Raw genomic sequence first — 23,622 nt, forward strand, 5'->3', positions numbered from 1 at the left:
AAAGAGGTTTGTTGCGAATATCCGTGGAATAAGATTGGAAAGAAAGGACAAGTCCAGCGGTCACGTTTTATGTGTGTCCATCACGAAGCTGAAATATGTTTGGCCACAGGTAAAAACTTTTTTTTTTTTTTTATATCACGCACCATACATAATGGCTAAAGTCTGAAATATTTGGTCGTACCAACTTATTCCTGTTGCCGGTGCCAATATCCTGTGTCAGCTGACTTCATGACTTTATGTAGGAAGGAATGTCTTTTCTATCCAATCCGGTTCAATCGAGCAGCTTGAAAGAATTAACCAAACGTAAAGGATCCAAATGCCTTCTGAAAAAGCGTCATCAGTTCATCGCTTTCTATCTGGATTACACATAGACTGATTCTTGCCCCGACATGCTTCTGTACAAGATCCAGAAAGTGTCTTGTTGATGAGGTAAATGAACCGATTTCGTTTGGCATGATCAGTTAGTCCCCCCCCCCCCCTGAGAACATTGTAGAGACACCTACATGCAGAATCTAACCATTGCCCAACTTGCTCCTCGTCTACATCTGCACGGTAGAGATGTTGAGGCTGGATTTACACTGGCACCAACAGTCTGATTTGTATCTCTTTGGCACCCGGATTATGTATTTTTCCTGGTCGTGAAAGGAAACGGCTGAAATTGAGTCAGCGCCACAAAACGTTTGAAATGGAATGGTATTTTTCTGGATCATTTCCGCCTAAAGGCTACTTTCATAATGCTCTCTAACAAGTCTTACAAGGACAATTGACTGTGAAAAGTCGCTTTGCCTTTCGAATCACTCATTCAGATCCATATTCCTTTATAGTTTGCAGTTGTGATGGAGGAAAGAAAAAATAAGCAGCGAATGCGTGCGTTCTCTTTTGGATCTGCGTGTCCATTTGTTAAAATCCTCGTAAAGCCTGAGGGTTTTTACATTGTAGCAGCATTGAGATGTTGATTAGCTAACTATACCTTTGTTTGTATCTTGAAAAGGACCACTTTATTGACATAACATTTAAACTTTTATGAAGCAATATAGGATTTAGGCCACATGTTATCATCCAATATTAGACAATAACTACAGGACAAAAGAAAACAAGCCTCAGAGGGAATGAACTTTAGAAAGAAATCAACTGATACAACACCAAATGTGTGAGAAGATGACAATCAATAATTTTTTTCCCCGCCTCATCTTTTCATGTAACCAGTTGGCCGAGCCTGGATGTAGGACAATGATGCTGTGGGCACAAACCTCATCAAAGCTCACAATCACAAATGAAAATGTTCTTTGAGGGTTTTGCATGATTAATAGCTCATATGTGGCATTAAGGTAATATTTATTATTTAGCAGAGGCTGTTTCATCATAAATTAGGACTGTAGTTGTTTTGGCTGTCGTAACTCAGTACTCTCTGGCCTCTTCAAGTTCATTCATAAACACGTCTTCATGGGGGTTTTCTGGGCAACTCAGTCCGTTGTTTGGCGGCCGCACCACGTGGAAGCGACTCCAGTCCCCTTTGCACAGGATCCAAGGCAGGACGTCCACCTTGAAGTGCAGCTCCTGCGAGAACTCGGTGCTGATGAGGTTCGGCGTGCCCGCGCCCTTCCCCCGCGTGATCAGGTGCCCGCGGTCGCTGTAGCAACAGTGCTGCGCCGCCAGAGTAGACGAGTCGCTGGAAAGCGCCGAGCGAATGCAGCTGCGCGCCGAGGGCTTGTAGATGTCCAGCCGCTCCTTCGGGCCGCTGGCGTCGCGCCAGCGGAAAGGCCGCCCTCGGGTCTCGTCGTAGAGGCTCACCACGGTGTACGCCGCTTCGGACGGGTACGAGCAGGGGCAGCTGGGCAGCTCGGACAAGACCTGCTGCAGATACCTCTGGAGAAAGTCACTCTTGCAGTTCAGCCACTTCTCACAGCTGTCCACATCTGTCGGGAAAGAGGATAGAGGAAGCAAAGCTGTGTCTTTAGTAGTTTACAAGAGCTCTGCTGATAGGGTGAACAGGTGCCAGAATGGAGCCAAGCTGAAATCTTATGGGTTCCTTTCCTAAACGTTTATATTACAGTTCAGAACAAGAACAATCTGCTTTCTCGAGGGAAAATATATCAGCTATGTAGCATCGTGCCCCAACAGGGCTGTTGTAAACGATTATTTTAGTAATCGAGTAATTTATAGATTTTTCTTACGATTAATCGAGTAATCGGATAAAAACAATTATGAAATAAAATATTGGTAAATCTTTCGTAACACCAGTGTTACTATCGGATATCAACATCAGTCTATTTTTTCCACATTTGTGCTTCCCTACCAGTTACTTTTTTGTAGACCGGGGGAGCAATACGGGATATTTACGGCTCCTCCGTTCAGAAACTCATCTACCAGCCATGTTCTGCCTCCCGTTTGTTCAGACCGGGATGATACAAGTTTATTGTGCGGTTCGTCCGTAAAGCTGCTCTTACCCTGTAAGCATCAACCCTCAGCCACCCGCCGTGTTCAGTCTCTCCGCTCACCTGTATAAATCCTCCTCAGCTTCTTCCCGCCGTTCAACCAGCAGCTCCGGAGCAGAAAGGCTGCCGAACTCCCGGCATCGCGCCGGTCATTTTAAGGATGTTTATTGGTCCCACAAAAACGATGAAAACCCGGAATTATCACCAATCAGAAAAATCCCCGCGGGCCGAACTTGAAGATTGGACGTTATGCCGCTAACACGTAGCTTCCGTCAACAACTCAGAAGCGGAAGTCAGAGCTCCACGCAACGCAAATAATGTTCCGGCTGAAACACGGTGCGCTAAATGATAAAACATAAATTAACGAAGCTTCGAGGCAGGTCAATTTTCCTCGAGGAATTTTAATAATCGAGGTACTCGAATCACTCGAGGAATCGTTTCAGCCCTACTACCCAACAATCCCAATGCTTTTTCACAAACTTCTGAGTAATGTTATTGGGGTTTTTGGTAGTAGACCAACATGAAGTACTGGACAATTGTGAGGCTAAAGTTAAGTGCTAACTGACCTTCTAACTCTACAGCTTCAAGTCTTTAAGGGTAAGTCTATACCAGTTTTTCTTGGCTGTCTCTCGTTGCAAAATAACCTAAAGTCAGTCAAATTATATGGACAGAATCTATGATAGGATTTCTGAAATTTAAGACTTGTTAAAACCTTTTTAAGACCATTATGAATGAAATTCAAGAACCGTAAGAAAATAACCTACGGACTTAACCCCTTCAATGCCGTGCTTTTTTGCACATAAAGCACCTAGCTTGGTTTGGAGTTGGCAACAGAAGTGAGTCAATGGCAAAGACAAAGGTCATCCAGCCGACTGGCAATAAATTTATACTCAACAGTGACAGAAAAACGTAGCTAGCTAGCTGTGGTATATTGTTTACAGGTAGCCTCGAAAGCAAACCCTCAGTCACAAACGACAGAAATGTTCTGTGTGAAAACATTTTTAAAAACAGACAGACTACACAATGTTAAATAGTTCTGCTGCAACAAAAATGTAAGACCTTGATTACCATATTTGAGGCCACTTGATTTTTTTATTACGAATTAAAGACATTTTAAGGCCTTAATTTTAGATACACACATTTCAGACTTTTTAAGAATGCCTGGACTCGGCCTTTGAGCATCACTTTTCAAGTTCTATCACAGAATCTCCAATGGATTTCACCATTCTAACCAAACAGTGTGACTTGATCTGACCCATTGTAGCTTTTGGCTGCATGTTAGAGGTGTGTGATAGAGCACTTTTTGGTATTGAACCCATACCAGCTAAATACCAGTATTGCTGATGTCAATACATGCATATATAATCCAACTTCTGATTGTAGTAGTTTCTCTTTTGAATCAACTTGTTCAAACATAATTTTGGCTAAGTTTATAGGTATCTACAAAATACTTTAATGCCAAATTAGCATGATTTCTGTGCATTTTTCCTAAATACAGTGCAACAAATTTTAATTAGAGAGCAAATCAAAATGAAATCTTGACTTGTCATTATGATCAATTTTTTGGATTGATCCGCCCAACTCTACTGTGTGTTTTGAGTTGCTGCCCTACTAGAAAGTAAACCTCCACTCTAGCCTTATGTATTTTACAGTCTCTAACAGATTTTCTTCCAGATTTTGATAGAAAGAACCCACCTGTTCCAAACGGTTCGGTGCCGTTCTCCATTTCAAAAGGGAATGGTTCCACCACAGCGTTGACGTCACCTACGAGGACAAAAGGAAACGGGTGAAATTAGATTAGAAATCAGACTAAAAAAAAATTATTTAAAACAAAGCTAGAAGTAAAACGCTACCAGGGCAAGGCTCCAGGTCGCACTTTGAAGCTTCAGTCAGTGTGCAGGAGTAGCCACAGGATTTAGTCCTCTTTCTTTCACCGTGTCCACATGTCACCGAGCATGGAGACCAAGGAGTCCATTCATCTGTCTCCTTCTCTGTGGGAGAGAAAACAAATCCAAAATCACCACGCACTCCAAACCCAGCATAAGCGCTTGTGATTTACTTTGTGGAGATCAAAGCCAGCTATACACTCTGTGATTAGATCAGTGTAAAAACAGAGCAGAAAAAAAAAAAAAACAGAAGTTTTGTTTTGACAGGAATCTGTGTACTCGAACGCTCTAATCCAGAACAAGCTTTCAAAGTTTCCTTAACGTCTTAGGCTATACACATGACAATTTTCTCCTGGTTTAACCTTTCCCATGCAACCCGTTGCTCTTTTTAAGCAGGCTTGAGTGAAATTAGAGGGAGAGAGGTTGTGCTGTGGCTGTCCGCCTCCGCACCATATTTCCTTGTGGTGTTAATAACACTAAAAACAAGTCATTCTTGATTAAAGGCGAGGTGGGTGCAGAAATACCAGCCTGGGTGTAGCAGGCACCCAATTTGACTTTGTGGGCAACGCCAGCTCGCCATGTGGCCATAGGGGCATGAGGTCTCAGGGAGGTTGTAATTACAGAACGAGCTAAGGTTGGCACCCTTAATTTATGTTCACAAAGTCGTTAGATGTGACCATTTAAGCTGCATTGTTGCCCTTTACTGATTCTCTCCTGTACACACAACATTGAAAGAGATTAAAATATGCATAATCGCTTAATTCACACGCGAAGAGATACGTTCACCTGCGGAAACTTCCTCAACCATAAAATATTTGGATCAATCTGAGGAGAGCTTCGAACAACCCTCAAAACTGGCTAAATACCAATCCGATTGGGGCTCTGCATTTGGGATTCACTTCCTTTTCCAACTCTGACAGCGCACACCTCGCGATTCTTTGTCTCTCTCTTTTTTTTTTTTGTTTTACTATTTTTATCCCTGAGTACGTTGTCTGTGAAAGCTGAGACACAAAACAAGTTATGCGGTGCCCTTACAGCCTCCCAAATTCTTGAACTCGCCTAAAAGGCTGCGCCGCGCAGGACAGTGAGGGCGTAAAACGTGGTGGGGGGAGGTTAGGGAGAAGTGAAGGGAGGGGGCCCAAAGGGTCCCGGGGAGGGATGAAAGAGCCGGCCAAATGGTCTCTGCCATTCTCTGTTCCCAATCTGTCCTCTAATTGTCCACAAGCAGAGGGATGTTTTGTCCCAGAGAACAGTGACAGCCTCACGCTGTTATTAGCGAGCCCATCGGAAGGCATCTTCAAACGGCGGGCCTCTGAGACCGGCACGACAGTGTCGACTTCAAAGTGGCCGCGGCCCGCAAATGTCTTCACGGTCGAGTGCTCATGCTTCCTCGTATGCTGGCATCGTTCGGCTCGATCTGACAGCGGAAAGCCCTAAATAAGTGATTCTTGTTCGTTCATTTTGATCTTATCACTCCACTATGTTTGTTTTACTTTAAGTTGTGTACTTGATTTAGTATTTTTTTTGTGGCATTGCTAGTAGATGTGAATCTTACCATAGTAGCTTTCCATAGGATCCCAACCCTCATTCCAGCGAGTGTCCCAGTCTCCCCCCACTCCGCTGGGAAGGGGCTCTTCGCTTCCATAATCTAGAGAGTAATCGTCTTCCCCCTCTTCCTCGCCGGTATCTTCTGTGCCCGACCTGCTGTTGCTTTCCTCGCTGGAATCGGTGTAGCTCCAGAAGAGGGGCCAGAAGAGCTTCTTGCCTCCGATCCAATCCACTGTGGACGACGGGGAGGAGGAGGAGGAAGGCAGCCAGTCTTTTTCGTTGGCCAGGTCCATCTCTACCTCCATTTGAGGGTCGTCAACAACTTCTATGGTTACCTGCGTGGAACAATTGGAGAGGCTTTGTTAACAACATGCTTCCAAACCAAGACAGGAAAAGCTTTGGTGAAACTGATTTCGGGCCAATTTTCAGACTTTCTTTTCAAAGATTTCACCCGTCGATACTGCCACAACTTGAGACGATTTAGTTTTGGTAATTAGTACATATGACTCAGCATGGGTCACTAGTAGTCTCCTTCTGTATTCCCTAAAAGAGTCGGATCTTTAAGTTGACTCTAGAAAGCTGCCAGTCTTTCAAAATCCAATGTGTTTCATGTCACACAGGTGTTAAAAGTTCAAAATGATACAATAAAAGCATTGTTGTAGTTCATTCTTTTATCAGATATGTCTCTTTCTCTCATTTTTTCACAGCAAATTTATGTCAACATGTCTTGGATTATACCATTTGAACTGCATTTTAAACATAATGAAAATCAGTAACAACTTCAACACTGAAGAGGGTTGTTTCCAGTGTCACATGTATGGTAAGCTCACTAATAAGAAAAAAGATCTGATTCTGGAGTGTCTGGCTGGATTTTCATCGGCCAATGAACATGAACATTTTCCAATTCTAGGCAACAGCTGATTTCTCTACATATCTCTTAAAAAGTTTAATTTTTCCTGTATAAAGTCTGATTTTGAATTTATGAACATTTACAAACTTTCAGTAAAGTATTTATGCACGTTTAAAGCATCACATAACTGGCAAGCTGTCGTCCGAAACCCACTCCTATCAAATCATTAGGTGACTAATCTTATGACTGAATCTTTCCATAGATTTAAAGTCAATCAGTGGGCATGAGCATTCAGTAGATCAAACAACTCTCTTATGGAAGTAGTGAAGCTTCATTCAGGATAAACACCTCTTATTACCGAAAGGTGACTCATCCTAGATGCAACTGCATTTCCCAAAGCCAAATTCAGCAGATTCATCAGACCTAAAACTATGTTTGTTTGAATATAAACTGTACAACCTGCTGTTTTAAGTGTTTATATGGTAACTCACAAAAGATTTAGTCATCACTGAAAAGGAGGAGCGAATACGACTTGAACAGGAGGAAAAGCTGCAGGAGGAAAAGATATTATTAGCTGTAGCTGATCGGCATATTTTACATCATAACGACCCCTTAGCTACCCAGAGATGGACAGAATAATTTAATTGGAAAATGTTAAACTTTTTGTTTATCCTAAATTGTGAGGATAAATGGATACATGATTATAGAGATATCTGCCTTCAAATTTTAAAAGAAGAATGAAGCAAAAAGACAAGAATAGGAGACTTTAAAGAAAAAGTACACTAACTTATAACTTTTCTCTGTAACACCCATTATTTTCTTTTAATTTAAAACGTTTTAGTAATTTATAGGGCTGTCCGTTAACGTGTTAACACGCAATTAATTCAAACTTTAGTTTAAAGATGCTACTATTAACAATATCGTGTGAAGAGATTGGCGAGGAGTCAGGCTGGTTTGCTCAGCGGCAAATTTCGCTTTAAAAAACACGGCAGTTACAGCGGGCGCCGCGAAGCTATAGACATCGATGCGGACATCTCGAGTTTGAATCCTGTCCACAGATCCTTTGTCCAGCTAGTGGCAAAAAAATATTAAACATGACAATGGATGTGTGGATAAAACCATGGTTGGATGCAGTGTTTTTTGCGATGGCGAATTATCCTTCTGTCAAATTATCCTTCCGTCAAATTATCCTTCCATCGAATTATCCTTTCGTCGAAGCGCAATCAGTTAACATTTCTAAACTAAGTTTGAAACAAATTACTTTAAAAAAAAATCTTCCTGAAAATGAAAACCTGGAGAACTGAAAATCTTCAGACATTTGGTTTGAGGCAATGGAAAATTTTTGTAAACATGTTTTAAAAATGTAGATTTATACATTTCAAGCTCATAAAATTGGTGATTAGTCGCGATTAATCAAAATGTCCGAATTTGAGTAATCTGATTCAGTTTTTCTATCGATTGACAGCATTAATAATTTATCCTACAGACAGACAAGCTGCTTCAGCAAAGTACTAATTTAACATTTCAAAGTGTGTGTGCCTTCTTCACACGTGCCTGTATGTTGGGGTTCTGAGAGTTAATGTCGGCGTTGGCTAGATCTGGAAAGTTGTTTAGGTCGAAGATAAAAGGCTTGGTCTCCTCCTCGGGCTCAGGTTGTGGAAGAACACCAACAGAGCGGTGCTGGGGGTGAGACCACCTCCTCTGGTGACTGTGTGGCTCAGGCAGGATGCTCTGGACCTGGTTCTGCTGCTCCTCAGAGACGTGCTGGATCCCACCAGTGTGAACTGGATGGCCATGAATCTGATGGAAAACACAAAATATACATATAGTTGAACTGTCTGGCACAGGCACAAGACATTTCATTAAGAAGAAAAAACAAACAACCATGCAAGTGAAAATGATCAAAAATCTTTTTAATTTATCATGCGATTAATTGATTCAGGGCTTATTGCGACAGGAAATGTGCAACGCTGGTGGAGAATTGGTTCTGCAAACTACTGCAGAACCAATTCAGCACACTGGCTGGTCATTGGGGAACATAGCCAGTGTGGTACTTCTTTGTAAGAACAACTACTATTCTTCGTTTTGTTGCAATGTCAGCAGTTTGTAAAAGACTTGAGGCATCCAAATTACTAGCCAAGTGATCAACCAGCATTCGTTCCTTTTTTTTTTCTTTTTTCCCACAACAGTCATGGCATCCAGGCTGTGGACAAAGGGGGTCCTGTCCCGGCGAGATCCTCTTTTAGCCTTAATTAGAGGGCCTGGGTTAGGGGCATGGGACTCCTGGGCTGATGCGAGGGTGTCTGAACCTGCTGCTGTTTTTATTCCCCCCTCTGCATGTGACCTTGAAGGGTCTCACAGCCACAGAAAAGGAATTGACAAAAAGAGTGACGGCAAACGGTGAAAACGTGCACCCGCACCTCGTTTCTGTTGGTCTGATTCTCGTCTTTTATGTGTCGTATGCTACGCTGGTCCTTGTTTACGACTGGAGATGAGCCAGCTTGTGGTCATGCCCAGTAAAACAGGGGCAGCTGAAAGGCCAAAGAGGAGGAGAACTGTCTGAACTCATGAACAGTGAGTTGATGATTTGTAGTTACGGCCTCCAGAAGACGATGTACTTTCCAATGCCTGTGATTGTCCCATAAAGATCTTGTGCCACTGTTCAAGAGTGCAAGACACAAGAAGCGTGCAAAGAAGATAACTCAGCCCAGACCTGATAAACGATGAACTCAGCCTTGTTCCTCAAATAGACTTAAATAATGGTGACAAACAGGTTAGATATTAGGGATCTTTTTTCCTTTCAACCCCAGACTGAATCCATTATTGGGGAATATTCCAAGCAAGCACAATTCATAGTCCAATAAATTAAAAATGAACAACTCAACGTCTAGCAAAAGTAGACTAATTAAACTAATACAAATGACAGATGATGCACAAAAAACTTAATCCTTTAGCAATACATTATGACATGTTTTAGGATGAAGATTCACTTCAATATTTTGTTGCAACTAGTTATGTGTGTTTCTAAATAAAACTCATGGGAAAAGAAGCATTTGAATGTGCTGTGATATAAAGTTGCTTGATATTATGTTTATGGTTTTAGTATTTAGCTGTATTCTGAAGTTTTTGACCAAATTGTAAAATATTATATCTCCGCCACAAATGGAAATTAGCTGAAAGACATTAAACATATGGTCAATAAAATAGATCTATAAATATCTAAATATGGGTGAAAAGTTGTTTGAGTTGGTCAAACAGGCTGAGTTGAGATTTGGATAGTTTCGTCAGAGATTCACTGAAAACTTTGGATGGTGACTTAAAATGGACTATTTTTGTTTGCATGTCGTTATTGGGGACCTACAAGTCAGAAACAAGCCAACGAACACAACAACAAAAAACTGATATTTTTCTACTCAGTATTTAAGCTAGTTTAGATCACACTAACCACATCCTTCACAGTGGAAGTTGTTACAGAGGGAGGTATCCTGAAAGTTATCCATTTTCAGTTAAATGTAGGATGTTGATGTTCAAAATAAGGTAAAAGGAGGCCCAAAAGTCACTTCTTAAAGGATATGCAGAGGCAATTTGTGTGTTTATTTAGGTTGGTCTGGCAGTTGGTTGTGTTGTACCCGACTTTTTCAGGTACAAAGAGGAGCTGTCTTAAACAGAGCATCAATTCATACCCTCCTTATAGACGTTTTGTTGAATCGGCAGAGCAGCAAATTGACCCTGAGCTTGTTTCTGAACAGAGTAGAACCAAGCTGTGTCTTTTGGAAATCTCAGATTTAAGGGTCTATGTTCTCTGGATAATACACACAGAGATTCTTGTTCACAGCTAATGTTGCTAATAGCTAACATAAGATGCTAAAGGCAGTTGTCAATGTCCACCCTTATCAGTATTGTTTTAAATGAATAAAATCCAGCTTTTAGTTCACTACTCTCTCAGACATATTATAAGAAAACTGATAATTATAGTTTGAAATTGGCTGAAATCATTACAAATATGAGTTATAAATCTTTGATCAGTACAGCTTTACTTTTGAGTATATTTATTTTATTTCTGGGCTGAACAAAGACAACAAGTTTAAAGAAGATGTCAATCCAGTGTTCAGGACTTATTCAAATACCTATAAAGAATCGTTGTCCGACACTGTAATATTGTCCTACAATGCTATATCTGTTATATTGGACCAGACGGTTCTCACCTAAGACTCGCATATATCTAACACAACCATGAAAACACAAAAAGCTTGAAGTCCAGAGCCATGAAAGAGGCCACATACTTTCACACCCTCCTCATCTCGTCTTGTTTCACATCTGGATCTTGTATTCCTTCGCCCTGTATATCACTCTCCTCCTCCTTTCTTCCTCCCCCTTGTTCTCTCTGATCCTGCTCTCCTCCTCTCCTCCTTACTTGGTAGTGGGGCTCCCCTGATCAAAGGCCCTGTGGCTGATGGCATGCGGCGTGCTTAACAGGGAGACTGCACAAAATGCAAAGGGGTACACCAGTCCTGACCTGGAGACTGCAGTCTCTCTTGAAGATAAGCAGAGAGAGCCGTTTGAAAGCGATTTAAAAGATTACGCCCAATTAGGGCTACTGCCATTGCTACTGCTGATGATGACACACATTCGGGTTAGGGAAGAGGAGGTTGGAAGGCTGGGCGAAGCCAACGTGGGGAGGGGGGACCGAAGTAAAGGGCTAGGGATGAGATCCGGTAGGATTGGCGGGGAGTCTGGGAAGGCACGCAGAGTGGCAGGCCTGATTTATGCGCGCGCAGAAATCAAAGGCCCCTGCACTTGGCTGTTTCCAAACCATTACAGAAGAACAATAAACTATGGATGCTCTTTGATCAGCATCTTTTTCAAATAGAAACAGGACAGCGAATGCATGCTCAGAGGAACTGGGGTGAGCTTGTGGAGCTTTGGAAACGGGAGGGGGGGGGGCAAAGGAGGGCAGAGAGTGAACAGAGCAAACAGGTCCTGATATTTGGGGAAAACAGGCCACTCCGACACAACCCTCCTCTTTCTCCACTTTGAAGAGAGATGGGGGCAAAACCCAAAAACAGGAAATTCCACATTAACACACAAAAAAAGAGCCAACGTAAACAGCCAGATGAATGACACTTGACCTGAGCCCCAGTACGGGAGATGCTGAAGGCCTCCCTTATTCTGGTTACATAAGCATCTAGTTAGTCTACCAATCTTAGCCTCCACCTTCTCCTTCCCCTCTGTCTTAGCCTTCTACACACTGCAGGTCACAAGCACAGGTAGGGAGTCATCTTCCACAAACTGCTGGGAATAGAAATGAACCGTCACACACTCTGCAGGGATTTTTTTCCCCTCCTCTTTCTTACTCTAATGACTCCCTTCTTTTCCTTCCTTCTGTTTTCTCTCTGCCCCTTTATGCTTTTACATCAATCAGACAGATGATGAGAGAGAAAGTCCCAACAGGGCATCAATGGGAGGCCACACAAGATGGAGAGTTCAAAGACAACAGCAGAACCCTGACACACGCACGCACGCACACACACACTCACTCACGCACACACATCCACCAACAGACTTTGATTTCCAAATATGTCTGCGCATAACACAAACATTCCCCTTAGATAGACACGCCACACACACTGTGCGGCGTGCCGAGCTACGCACAGAGTTTGGATTTATGATGGCAGGGTGTGTGCCCGATCATGACAAACGTTACTATACATGGAAAGAGAGTTGGAGGAAAAACAGAGCAACGTGATCTGAGTCGAAAGGTGGAAATCAGCTAATTATTTTTGCAAAACTAAATCATGATAGATTAATGTAATCAGTTACCAGAGTATAAATTACAGCGGTTAAACTGTGTGTGTCATGCTTATGCCGTATATTTCACAGGAAAGCTGTTGTTTTTATATTGCACACAAATCCTACTGGAGTGATTGGGAAAAGATTAACATTTTAAAGAGGAGTAAGTTGTTTATAGTACTCATTCAGCATTATTATTGGAAACACATTTAGGATTTGCTTTTTTGTTGCAATAATACAGAGCTGGCCCCAGCCGTAGCCAAACTAAACAGATCACTTTGGCCCCCACACCAGCAGAGGGCCCCCAAGGGCACGAAAATGATCACAGAAGTGATTCATGAGCCACATTCATGAAAAGTTTGGAGTGCTACAAGTCAAGACCGTGAGTTTCTCTAAAAACAAAAGACACTCAGAATTATACTCGTTTATTTATTTACTTCCTGTTAGCAACATTTCCAGGCTTTAACCTCCATTTCTTTTACATTTGGAGGATCTCAAGTTAGGACAGCGTTGCTTAAATCAGCCTATTCGCTTGTTAGTTTATTTTAAAACCAAAACTCAACTTACGCAATTAGGTACATGCTTTTCAAATTTGAGAAGAAAAAAAAACTATATCTGTGTCAAAATGTCTAAAGGTTGTAGTAGAAGTGGTGGACACTTCATTGTTGATACTATATGGCTGTTCTGACTACAGATGCTTTGAAAACTGCTAGATATTTATACAAGTTAGTATGGAAGTGGGGCAAAACTGGGGGTTTTTTTGGGGGTGAAAACATCGGAAATGGGACATTCAGACCGCCATGAAAAGTCAGATGTGGGTCGCATATGTGATCAGATATGGGTCAAATTTACTCAAAGCCAATATTATTGTAACTGTTATAAATAACAGGACGACAATCGATCATATTTGTCTTAACATGTTTTACACAATCCAACTTCCTTCAGTAGTCCTTCACAAGTACCATGAAAATGACTAAAAAAATAATGAAACTGTGCCAAATTTTATGTTTTAATGTCAAGTCAATCATGAAATTTCCCCAAATTCCCAAATTTTAGATACAAAACTGGTGAAACATTTTTAACTTATGATTTTGGTATTATTCAAAAGACCTTGATGCTCTTCAAAATGAAACAAAAAATTATTTTTGTGACAATCTTTCAAACATATGTAAAGGCAATATTGGTAGCGCATTGGGAAGTAGGAAGAGGCAATAAGTGATTAATTACATGGAATTAATTATAATGATGAAAAGTAAATTTTTTTTGGTAACACTTTATTTGAAGGGTTGTGCATAAGACTGACATGACACTGTCATAATCATGACATAACACCTGTCATGAACATAAAGAAGTCTTTATGAACGTTTATGACAGTTGTCATGAAGTGTCATTCGGCAAATAAAGACACTTTTAATACAAAATTGCTCTAAAAATTGCATTAAAAGTCCATTAAAAGTGCCAACTTTGCATGATTTTGTAAATAATGACAATTTAATGCAAAGTTGGCATTTGTAATGGACTTTCAATGCAACTTTTAGAGCAACTTTTAGAGCAACTTTGCAGTAAAAGTGTCATTATTTACTGAATGACACTTCATGACAACTGTCATAAACATTCATAAAGACTTCTTTATGTTCATGACAGGTGTTATGCCATGTTGATGACAGTGTCATGTCAGTCTTATGCACACCCCTTCAAATAAAGTGTTACCTTTTATTATTAAAAATGAAGACTAAGTAGTGGTTGTCATTGTTTGAATCCCCCCACTTTCCACTGCCTTAGTTTCATGAGAGAATGAATAAATATTAGTATCCTAGAAATGGTGAAGAATGCTCTTATTTTGTGCTGCTACATCAACTACACAAATTATTTTAAAGGTGGTAGAGTACTGTTCGCATTTGTGGGGCTCTGGCAATGAAGTTACAGATATTTTGCCAAAAGATAAGGATTTTAAATAACTTCTAGCATCACATTTACACATTTATCATTATCACAATAAATACCACATAATATTACGAGAAAACTTAAGACCCAATCCTTTTGAGAGGTATCAAACTTAACTTCCCTCTAAGGCCCTATATAATTTTGGTCCGGCTCTGGAATAACAGAATTACTTTAACTTTCTACAACCCATGTTATCGCTTTAAAAAAAGGTTATTTGCTAATAAAAATAACCAGGAATCTGATATAAAACCCAAAATGCATGGATTAAGTGAAAATTTGATTAAGACAAACCATTTTTATTGTTTAACGTTCTTAGCAACAGAATTGTAGATTTAACTAAAAGTGTCTTACTTTATGAGTAAAACTCTTGCGTTTTGTTGGAAAGCCCGTTCCCAAACTGACGAGAAGAATCGAGCAAAGCGCGAGCAGCATCTGAAATCTCCTCGCGACCTCTCCACGCATCTTCTCTGCGGCGGTGTTCCCTTTGAAGTTTCTTTAAAAGTACTTTTCTCTGGTTTGTTCTCGGCGAGGCGGCGGCCTGGTTCAGGAGAAACGCTTGTCGTCAAACTCTCGTCCACCGCTTGGCTCTGACTTTAGCTCACAACAGATGGAGATTTGAAGTCTCGTCGGTCGAACCGTCGCTCTTTATAAAGATGCGCACCAGCAGCGTGCGACGGCATCCCGCGCACTGTCCATGTCGGATACACCAGAGGCTCGCGCAGCAGCTGTGGGTTCGTTCGGTGGCTCGAGCTCCACGCTTCTCTTCCCCATGAAAACCGCTGCGGCGGCGGCGGGCTTTAAGTACCCGGGGAAAAAAAGAGTGTAATACCCCACGCTGAATCTCCCCGTCCGCACCGGCGCACGCTTATTCAGCTGCTTTAAACTGTGACTCACTGCTCGTCAGTGGGTGGATGGGTGTTCTCTTCCAATACATTGACATCTGGGCGTTAAGGGTTGCTCTCGCTGGTTGTCTGTTTGATTCGTTAATCCATTATCAAGCCAAGGTTCATCCAACGGTTTTATACGACGTGTTTGTGCGCGCGTCCCGCCCAGCCAAACGGTTTAGGCAAACTTGCCTCTTTTACGCACGCATTAAGAGGTTTCACGCTGTGGGAGTTGGGGGTGGGATTGCTCACAGCTGTGTGGAGAGGGTGCAGTGGGGCCACTGAGGAGCTTGACAAGTTGAATGCAATAGTTTGTTCAGTAAAACTGACTGAAGGCAGGCAAAGTCAGTTGCATAGCATTATAAACCCAACTTTTCATAGTAAGTCACTTTATCATTAACTTCAATCTGTTTTACTAGTTTTTATGTGACAGACCATCACAAAATTTCAAAATTGTGAAGTATATTGATACATTTTTTGTAGGCTAATGTGATGTCGGCTACATTTGTTTTTGTGTTTTCATTCACTTTACTCTGAATAAAATATCTGCTCTAAATAAAATACAGTGTAACCAATTGTATTCAAAAGTTACCTAATCAATAAATGTAATTAAATTTCAGTGTACTATGAAGGACTCAAAAATTAGTTAGAGAACATCAGTGGATAAACAACATCGTTATGAGTAACAATGCACCGATATGAAAATTTGGGTCGATATCCGATATTAACATTGCTATTATTTCTGATAAACTATATTCACCCATATCACATATATTTCTTTACTGTTTTGACACCTTCGGAAAAAAATAACAGAAACAGACAGCAACAAGATGGAGATAAATATCAGTTTGGTCCAGTTTTATTGTTTGGGCCAATACCGATATGTTAAAAAACGTCTAATATCGGCCAATACTGATGCTAATTCTGATACATCAAACATCCCTAGTTATGACCAAGAAACACAAGCAGGCAGATCAAGGATGAATTAGTTTAAGTGCTTAAAGCAGTTATTTTCCAAAAGATATTTAAAGCTTTGATCATATGAAAGACCTGCAGAAATCCAGAGTTCAGGTGAGAGAATTGGACAAGTCTACATATTGAGATCCAATTTAGTTTTAGAAGTCTGTTTACAATAGAAGTAAGTGGGTTTTGGGAGCTTGGAATGTTGTTCTGAGGGGGAATAACAGATCAGTCCGACTTGGAGATGTGTCGCTGGGTGTGATCCAGAAGGTGAGGATTCCTGGAAGTGCAGGTGATCTGTTGGAGAGCAGGCAGGCTGAGGAGTTGAGGGGAACAATTTTGTTAATTTATATATTTTTTTATGTTTCTTGCTGGCAGAGCAGCACTCAAAATTGTTGTCTGAGTGCCAAGGAGAAGCCGGATAGATTTACTTTCATGAGTGGAGCATTATGGCTGTGCCTGGAGACAAATGTACGCTCTAGATGGACTCAGAGGAGGAACCCACTCAAAGAGCTTTGTCAGGTAAGTGTCCGAGTTGCGTTCTGGTGGAGGACTGCAAAAGACAAACATGAATGCCAAGAACAATGAGTTTTCACTAAAAAATCTCAATGGAGGTCAAAGGTTTTGGTTGACTTCTACCATCAGTGGCTGACCACCAGGCAAGGAATTATCTTGAGACCCTTTTAACTCAGATGTGGATTAGTTGATAGCACTCAGGTGTGACGGCAGCACTCAGACACACCCACTGTCCTCGGCGCCTAGACCTGGAGGTTCTGGAGAGAGGACGCAAGCACACCCAGCATCGACAAATGAGAAAACCACAACAATAAGCCGATCAGTCCAAAAATCAGACCGTATTAAGGAAGGCATGAAGACCTGGAACTTACCAACCGCACAGTGAAACATGGAGGTGGTAACAACATGCAGGAATCAGGAAACTGAGTTGAGCTGATGACTGGAGCTCAATACAAGCTACAAACTTGAAAGAAACCCTGTTAGAGGCTCAAGCAGATTAGACGGGTGCAGAAGTCCACCTTCCATCAGGAAAGCAATCCGGGTATAATGTAATGGTTCAGATCAAAGCACAGCCATGTGTTAGAATGACCTAGTCAAAGTCCAGATCAAAATCCAATTGAGAAACCGAGACAAGTCAGTTGATTGAGGTATATTTAGTTGTTTGGAAATGGTCTTGTATTCCTTCCCAGATTGATGAAAATCCATAATTGCGTCCTGAGACTCGTCGATGATGACATTCCCAGTTGGCATCATGTAAATAAATCAGCTTTTCCACTTCGGGTTTATTTTTTAATAATGACAGTGAAATTTGTCCATTGCGTTCTTGTACTTTAAGTCAATTTTAAACATTATTATTGTAAATTGTTGCTCCATGAACATTAAAACCCTCAAAAGTTTAGCGAATAAATTTAACGACTTGTCCTTTGTATTTTGCTGTTTTAGCTCTAAAAGTTTCAGTCCTGGCTTATTTCAGTAAATAAAACAAAACTAGTCAGACAAGGATTCAACTTCAAAACTGATTTAATTTTCGTGGCACAGTTTTCTAGCAGCATGGTTCAGAAACATCATGGCTTTGCAGATCAGATCCGTCAACCAGCGTACAGTTCCAAAGACAAACGTGGCTGATCAGTTTCCTGTGGTCCAAACAGTTCGGTTTGGGAAGTATAGGTCACATTATTTTGTTCCCAAAGCCCAGACTTTGAACATATTCATTAAAGACTAACTGCAGATTCGTATGTGGAAAGTCAGGAGGAAAAACAAAACAAGTTCCAACACCAGCTGCAAATTAGGTTTATTGGTAAAACGAACAAACTGGCAGCTGTTTGCAATAATAAAGTGAAAAAAAAAGCTATTTAAAGATCTTACAACTAATATTATGAGTGACTTCTCCACATCAAACGCTGAATTTTACATTTCATGACTACTCAAGTCTCAAAGAAAAAAATAAAATGCTACTGCAAACGTGATTAGTAGTCAGATATCAGCTAGTAGCAGTGTTCCTGAGGAACCTTAGCCAGATTAATTACAAGCAAAGTCCTCCAGTTCCTTTCTAATGTTAGGCTAGAGTGCCGCAACCACCTTTTCAAACCACACCAGAGATTTTCAACAAAGTTCACGTCAGGCAACTATATATGATGGGCCACTCCAGCATCGTCCAGGACTTCCTCCAAAACCAAAGCCTTGTTGAACTTTTAGACATGCTTGGAGTTATTTCCCCGTTTGGAAGTCGAATGACACCAACCACGGTTTGTTGACCACCTGTTTCCAAGGTGATCTGGTGGCAAACGATGATAGCTACCTTGATCAGGTGGCGTAGGACCTTATTTGAAAAATTGCAAACTATGCTTCCATTTGTATCTCTAGGAAAAGTCAAGGTCTTTGCTATATTTCTGTCTTTTTTGGATGACGCCTGAACTTTATACCCAAAATATTTTCAATACGCATTGAAATGTTCATGGGGACCGTCCAGGTATTTGAGGCGTTGTATCTCGACCCGATGCAACTAAATGAAGCCGTTGCGTTAGACTGCTCCCAATTTGCAAATGTTTACCGTTATGTAGCATTGCATGTCGACGAAATCCTCGTAATATTAGGTTTTTACAAACAGTTTCTGCTGTTTATTGCAAACACCTGACCAATTCGAGCTTTTCTCTCAACAATAAACCTCATTTGCAACAAAGGCACAACTGCAAACTCCCAACGGTCCACTCGACGAGAAACTTCTCCCAGGAAGAAAATCCTTTGCCAGAGCACCTTTTTATGCACTTATAATCATGTTTTCCACATTTTATCAACTTTTTTTTCCCCACTCCCGCACTTAAAATTATTGTTCAAATTATTAAAGGATGAGGTGAAATGCATCGGACAAATACGCCACTGTAGTGTACGATGGATGTGTAGAGGAAGGAAAAAAAGGCAAAAAGAAAACAAAGCCGTTGGATGTTTTTTTGATTTTTTTATCAGCATAAACGAACACATTGGCAGACAACAGACAATTTTCTGACCAACAACCACCACCTTGAGCCGACATCAGTAGTGACGGAACAAAAATGACTCACACTGAAACTGGACAGCAGACTGTTTACCAAAATATAAAATAAAAACAGATCAAAATGACATCTACACACTGAAAGCAAAAAATGATTATGGAATGCTGTTTCAGTGGATGATCACAAAATGTAAAAATTACGGTGAAAAAAAGAACAAAAACAATAAATAAAGAACATTCAGGGTATATATTTATGTAGGTATACATAAAACTTTCCTACCAACGTCATTCGGCATTTAGAGGGCCTGTCAGTGGTAACAGTGCGAATGTTAAGAAGTGTAACTGATTCAAATATATACTCTCAGCTGTAGCGTGTTTTAGAGCTGCCTTTCAAAAACACATAGCAAAAGGATAAGATGCCTTCCTTCAATAAATAAAAACTGTTCTGTACATATCGGATGAGTTTGGAAGCAGCATCGTCATGCATACAGATCGAAGTTGCAGCGTGTCGTCATGCTCAGATATTCACATAAAAGCACTTTAGTGAGCAGAATGGAGGGGGGGAAACTATATACATGTAGGCCATTTACCTCAAAGAAATGCTAAAGACCCTTGGCTCAAGTGTTTGAGTGCAGGTGTAAACAGTAAATTAGGCCGCAGGACTATTAATAGAAAATAAGCGGTAAAAAAATATTTTGTCAGTCTATTTTTTTCCCCCCACAGTTTCATGTTTTTCTTTTGGAAACATCTGCTTCGCATTTCAAGAGAAATGTAGAAAATATATCTATACATATGCAACAACCTTTGGTTGGGGAGAACAAACAAAAAAAAGAAAATCCAATATTCTATAAGCAAATTCAAGTAGAAGCGGTCGGATCAATACACACCAGGAACCGTCTGTGTGTGTGTGTGTGTGTGTGTGTGTGTGAGATAATGCGCCTTTGCTTTTGCGATAAATAATGTTTACACGCATCAGGTTAGTCTCGTACAAAAAGGCTAGGATCAGATCTCTTCTCCACGACAGAGCTTCCCCTACTGTGTTTTAGGTTTCTTGAAGTCTTTTTTCTTTTTTTTATTGCACAAATATATATATATATATATATATATATATATATTCACTGTGCGTGCAAGATTTAAGACATGACGTGAGAGGAAACACGACACGACGCGACGAGACGTGCGAACAGGTCGCAGGTCACAGGTTCGCTTCTCGCAGATGCGGAGCAGCTGAGTGAGTGAGTCTGGCTCCAAGTGTTTGTTATCAAATAAATTAATCTATCGGGATGTGTGTTGTGCAGAGAGGTTAGAAAGGAGGAAACAAAAAGATGGAGCTGGCTCAGTCCTGAAGGAGGCTCTCTTCAGACATCCATCCCAGAGAGGGAAGAGGTCGTTCCCGTCTGGAGTACTTCAGCTGCAGCAGGTCGCCCACTTCACTAATGGCCTCCAGAGCCTTAAGGACGAAACAAAACAAAACAGGAAATAGGAGATTGATATTAATAAGGATTCAAAGAGACTTTATTTGTGCCAGTCAAATGGAGGTGGGGATGTTTTCACATGTCAGAGAGGGGAAAGTGGAGGTGAAAGGTGAACAGAAGGCTCAGTGTAAAAAACAAAAACAGCATTGAACAAAAAAAAAAAAAACCTCCCCCCCTCATCACCACTCCTTTCCACCAGAGACCCTATCAGTATTGCAACATACTGCAGGGCACCTGGAAACAATTTACCTTCCTCCTGACCTTTTTTCTTTTTTTTTTTTTCCCTGATTCCATGCTTTGAGGAACAGAGAAAGAGAGAGGGCTGGCTTTTCCGAAGACGGAAAAAGCGGCTCCTCGGTGTGCCTCACAAAAGCAGGCCGATACCAGTTAAATGGACGATTTACAAACGGCGCTGATGATGTGCTCCTCCGGCGGATGAATAAAGCGTCTTTGGAGAAGTGGAGCAAAGCCTCAATAAAAATTAAATATTTTAAAGCTTCGCTACTAGCAGTAATATTTAAAGACGGTTTGGCCTTGCAGGTGCTTTAAATAATGTTTGAGGTGCAAGACGGAATATTATATATTATATATATAAAATTATATATTATATATAACATTATATATATAAAAGGTTGGGTATTCCAGCAAGAAAACAATTCAAGGAACCACAAGTCATGGAAAGGAATTTACAGAAAGTCAAGAAAAGCAGGTTACAAAGTCCACAGTCAGGCGCTCTTTATTTTATTTGGCATAAAATGCAAACTTAGAAAGTTTAGAGAATCCTCCCCAAATAAGATTTCCTGACTGATGAAATAAGACCAGGCCCTATTTTGATCGTGTCAGAATCAGAATAAGCTTTTATCGTCATCCTTCTCCTTCTAATTTTTTTTTTTTTTATTTGAAAACTGGACTAGAATACAACTTCCAAAACCAGCGTACAGCAACATCATTTCAACAAACATCACCGCTGAGCAGCAGCTTGCAATCGACTTACGGTATCGAGCATTTCTCTGGTGTGAGCGGCTGAAACGCAGAAGCGCGCTCTCGACTCGATGATCGGCGTGGCCGGGAAGCCGACGACCACGGTGCCGATGTTCCTCTTCAACATCTCTCGGCCGAAAGCCCTGAAACACGGAGGCAACCCGAGCTCTTCACGTTAAGACGGCAAAGAAACAAACTGAACCGATGGGTCGGACAAGGACTCGAAACCTGCGACGCTTACCCGATTTTGGCCGGCATGTAGAGCATCAGCGGCACGACGGGCGAGTCGTCGTTGCCGTAGATGATGAAGCCCATTTCACGGAGTCTCCTGCGGAAGTAGTTGGTGTTCTCTGAGAGCTGCTTGAGGCGATCAGCGCCTAGAAAACATAAAGAGAGAGACTCAATTTGAAACTTCCTGTTACTTCCAAAGCACCAGTCATTGTTTTAACGACTTAAACCTGTGAAAACGATCAATTTACAATATTTTATTCACAAAATGTATGTGTGGTACAAAATTGAATGTGCATTATTGGGATTTTTATATGAGTGGTATACATTTGCGAATTGTATGAAACAGATTTTTATTTGAAAACGTATGATTCTTATATTTTTTATGTGGTTTCAGAAAAATTTACAAATAAAAATTCTACTAAATACGCAAGTAGCTAGCGAACAAAAGACAAATCCTGCCAACAAACATCTTTAGAAATTGAGTTATAACTTTATAAAACTTGTCTCTAACAGTTTTGCTAATTTAAAGTAAGCATGGGCCGGTTATCATTCATCATGATCAAAGTATTCCAGGGTTACGGTTTCAAAAACATTTTGCATCATAGTGTTCCTGTGGTTTGAATTGTTCTTAGAGAAATAGCAAAGAAAAAAAAAAAAGGTCCAAAGTGATCAGACTTTTTTACGACTTTTAAAGCAACGGCTACTGAAGCGCTTCCCCTCCCCAACCTGATGCTTTGTACCACTTGCCAGCTGGCTGAAAGAAGGCCTTTGCACTTTTTCCGCACTCGACAGACACATTAATCTGTTTGAATGTATTTCAAGTTGTGAAAAAAAAAAAAGTGGAAGGCCTCGGAATGGAAAGTAAAGTCGTGACATGATAGCCAATCAGAGCTTTTTTTTTCTTCTTTTTTTTTTTAAGATGGCATAATGTAGTGAAAAGCAATTTTTATCCAACTTTTACTCATGAGAACATCCTTAATTATTAAGAATGATTTTTATCTATTCGGAGGGGGAAAAAAAAGTGTTGAACACAAACAAAATTATTTAGGTTCATAGTCAACAAGCTGAAACTAAACAGATATTGGACGATGCCATGTCACGCTGCGGATTCACACAACTGCGTCCCAACCAAACAAATAGCCATGTGCCGCAAAGTGCCAACAGCAACACACATCTGCCGGGGCAGTGCTCAAAAAGCCAGAACAGAAACAGCGGAGCTTCAAAGCAACCTGAGACACAACAAACTCTGGCTTTATATTTACCCGCACATATTTTCCATTGTGAAGAAATCCACAGGTATTCCTGGCCCAGAGTGATCTGCTAGCCAGAAACAGAAAGCTGGCGTTTACACACATCGGCCGTCCTGTTCGGGGGGGCAGGACACGGACGGAAGCGCGTCGCTTTTCCTGCCCCTCTCCTTCACGCGTTCACGTTTGATTAAAGCTTCCGTTTCGATCCAGGCATGCGTCTGGTGTCCTTTTTGTGCGCGACATGTGGAAACCAACAGGCCTGTAACAGGCAGCTCCGACTGTCACTTTGACTCTGTGTCAGCATCTGAAACTTCAAAGGGCTTGAATTGCAAACAGTGACTGAGCTGCAACTAATCATACTGTCACTGATGCTCTTTCCATGGG

The 23,622-nt window shown here is 41.0% G+C and overlaps 2 protein-coding genes across 2 annotated transcripts in view; both read right to left on the minus strand.

Moving 5' to 3' along the window:
• Nucleotides 1-117: 117 nt before the first annotated feature.
• On the minus strand, nt 118-15,770 carry ism2b (isthmin 2b). The gene is made up of 6 exons (XM_008398237.2): nt 14,805-15,770; nt 8,274-8,519; nt 5,877-6,204; nt 4,289-4,426; nt 4,131-4,199; nt 118-1,916 (listed from the first exon to the last, which is right to left on the minus strand). The coding sequence occupies exons 1-6, from the start codon at nt 14,913-14,915 to the stop codon at nt 1,399-1,401; spliced, it is 1,410 nt and encodes a 469-aa protein (XP_008396459.1). The 5' UTR covers nt 14,916-15,770; the 3' UTR covers nt 118-1,398.
• A 2,045-nt stretch (nt 15,771-17,815) lies between these two features.
• Nucleotides 17,816-23,622, minus strand: part of sptlc2b (serine palmitoyltransferase, long chain base subunit 2b) — an 18,602-nt gene continuing 12,795 nt past the window's right edge. Inside the window, exons 10-12 of the mRNA XM_008398236.2 lie at nt 21,999-22,134; nt 21,771-21,900; nt 17,816-20,751 (exon numbers count right to left, since the gene is read on the minus strand). Coding sequence (XP_008396458.1) covers nt 20,638-20,751; nt 21,771-21,900; nt 21,999-22,134 — 380 coding nt within the window. The 3' untranslated portion in view covers nt 17,816-20,637. The remainder of the gene's footprint in view (nt 20,752-21,770; nt 21,901-21,998; nt 22,135-23,622) is intronic.

This window comes from Poecilia reticulata, linkage group LG21, assembly GCF_000633615.1.
Source record: "Poecilia reticulata strain Guanapo linkage group LG21, Guppy_female_1.0+MT, whole genome shotgun sequence".
NCBI lineage: Eukaryota > Metazoa > Chordata > Actinopteri > Cyprinodontiformes > Poeciliidae > Poecilia > Poecilia reticulata.

Bases quoted from the DNA above. Each gene is read 5' to 3' on its own strand.
- ism2b (XM_008398237.2), bottom strand. From the start codon at position 14,915: ATGCGTGGAGAGGTCGCGAGGAGATTTCAGATGCTGCTCGCGCTTTGC. The intron at 4,427-5,876 runs GTAAGATTCACA...TCTCTCCCACAG, and splicing joins TCCTATGGAAAGCTACTATG to AGAAGGAGACAGATGAATGG. The intron at 4,200-4,288 runs GTAGCGTTTTAC...TTGTCCTCGTAG, and splicing joins CGACCTGGAGCCTTGCCCTG to GTGACGTCAACGCTGTGGTG.